This window comes from Elephantulus edwardii, unplaced genomic scaffold, assembly GCF_000299155.1.
Source record: "Elephantulus edwardii isolate Elephantulus edwardi_28Jun2011 unplaced genomic scaffold, EleEdw1.0 scaffold00124, whole genome shotgun sequence".
Taxonomy (NCBI): Eukaryota; Metazoa; Chordata; class Mammalia; order Macroscelidea; family Macroscelididae; genus Elephantulus; species Elephantulus edwardii.
Window position 1 is genome coordinate 7,941,752 of NW_006399874.1, and position 1,476 is coordinate 7,943,227.

Sequence of the window (1,476 nt, forward strand, 5' to 3'; positions counted from 1 at the left end):
TTTAATTATTTATACAATATATCTTCACATTACTGTATGACAAAAAGCCTAGAAACTGAAACATTTTTAAAGTTAAATCAATAAGAACTTAAACACATAAAACTTTCAAGAAAATAATAGTTTCAATTTTATTCTCAACTCTTAACTCATTTATAGGCATATGGCCTCAGTCCAAATGCAGCTTAACTTTCCTTTCCGTTTTTGTAGTAATAAAAGTAGCTATTTTAGATACTTCCCAAGTAATAGTATTGGTGTTCAGATGATTAGCAAGAGGTATAGGAGCCTTTGGGATATGTCTGACATCATAGGAACTATTTTTGTGTTGTTGATGTTGTTGATGGGGGCAATTCCCCTTTGTGAGTTTGTAAAGATCACATATGGCCACCTCCACATCACCCTTACTCTTTTTACCATTAGTGTCAGAAATGGAGTTCCTTGTGATGGTTCCAGGCACATAGAAATGACTACGCTGACATACTCGACCCCATTACCACCGTCATTGTGTAAATTCATCTCATTCAGCATATTATTATAACTTTAGGATTGTGCAAATGTTAACTACAAGACAAAGTAACTCAAGAAACCATTACTAAGAAATTAGATCATTTAGGTTATTAAACCATGCTACCTGAAGTTCCATATTGAAGGCTGTAGTCTTTGATGTTCTGCAACATGCATTTCAGATTCCCCTTGCTTTTAGCACACAAGGTTGGGACATCTGAAGGTAGATAATAAGACTTCCTCTGATCTTGATTTTACATTCTTCTTCAAAGAGTTCAACTTCACAGATTATTTGTTCAGTATACAGATTGAATAGATATGAAGAAAGGAAACACCCCTGATGCACAGCCTTCCTAATTTTAAACCATACAGTATTTCTTTGTTCTGTTTGGACAATAGCTTCTTGATCTAGGTATAAATTTCATATGAGCACAAGTAAATGTTCTGAGATTCCCATTCTTCTCATTGTTAGCCATAGTGTGCTGTTATCCACACCATCAAATATTTTTGCAGAGTCAATAAAACACAAATAGATATTCTTCTGGTATTTTGCCGTTTCAGCCAGGATCCATCTAATATCAACAATGGTATCCCTGGTACCAAAGCCTTTTCTAAATCTTGGTTGAACTTCTGGCAATTCCATGTACTGCTTCAGTTGTTTCCTTCCTTCCTTCCTTCCTTCCTTCCTTCCTTCCTTCCTTCCTTCCTTCCTTCCTTCCTTCCTTCCTTCCTTCCTTCCTTCCTTCCTTCCTTCCTTCCTTCCTTCCTTCTTTCTTCCTTTCTTCCTTCCTTTCTTTGTTTTTGTTCTTCAGCAACATTTTGCTTTTATGTGATTCTGTTACTTCTTCTGGGATTGGGAAAAAAATATGGATCTCTTCCATTAGCCAGATAGCTGTTCTTCAAATCTCGTTGCATAGACTGTTGAACATCTACAGGATTGCATTAGTTGAAACATGTCTATCATTATCCCATCTA

General features: G+C 35.9%; 1 protein-coding gene across 1 annotated transcript in view; it reads left to right on the forward strand.

Moving 5' to 3' along the window:
• Positions 1 to 722, forward strand: part of LOC102866774 (40S ribosomal protein S5-like) — a 1,486-nt gene extending 764 nt beyond the window's left edge. The window contains exon 2 of the mRNA XM_006893159.1: positions 631 to 722. Coding sequence (XP_006893221.1) covers positions 631 to 722 — 92 coding nt within the window. The remainder of the gene's footprint in view (positions 1 to 630) is intronic.
• Positions 723 to 1,476: the final 754 nt, after the last annotated feature.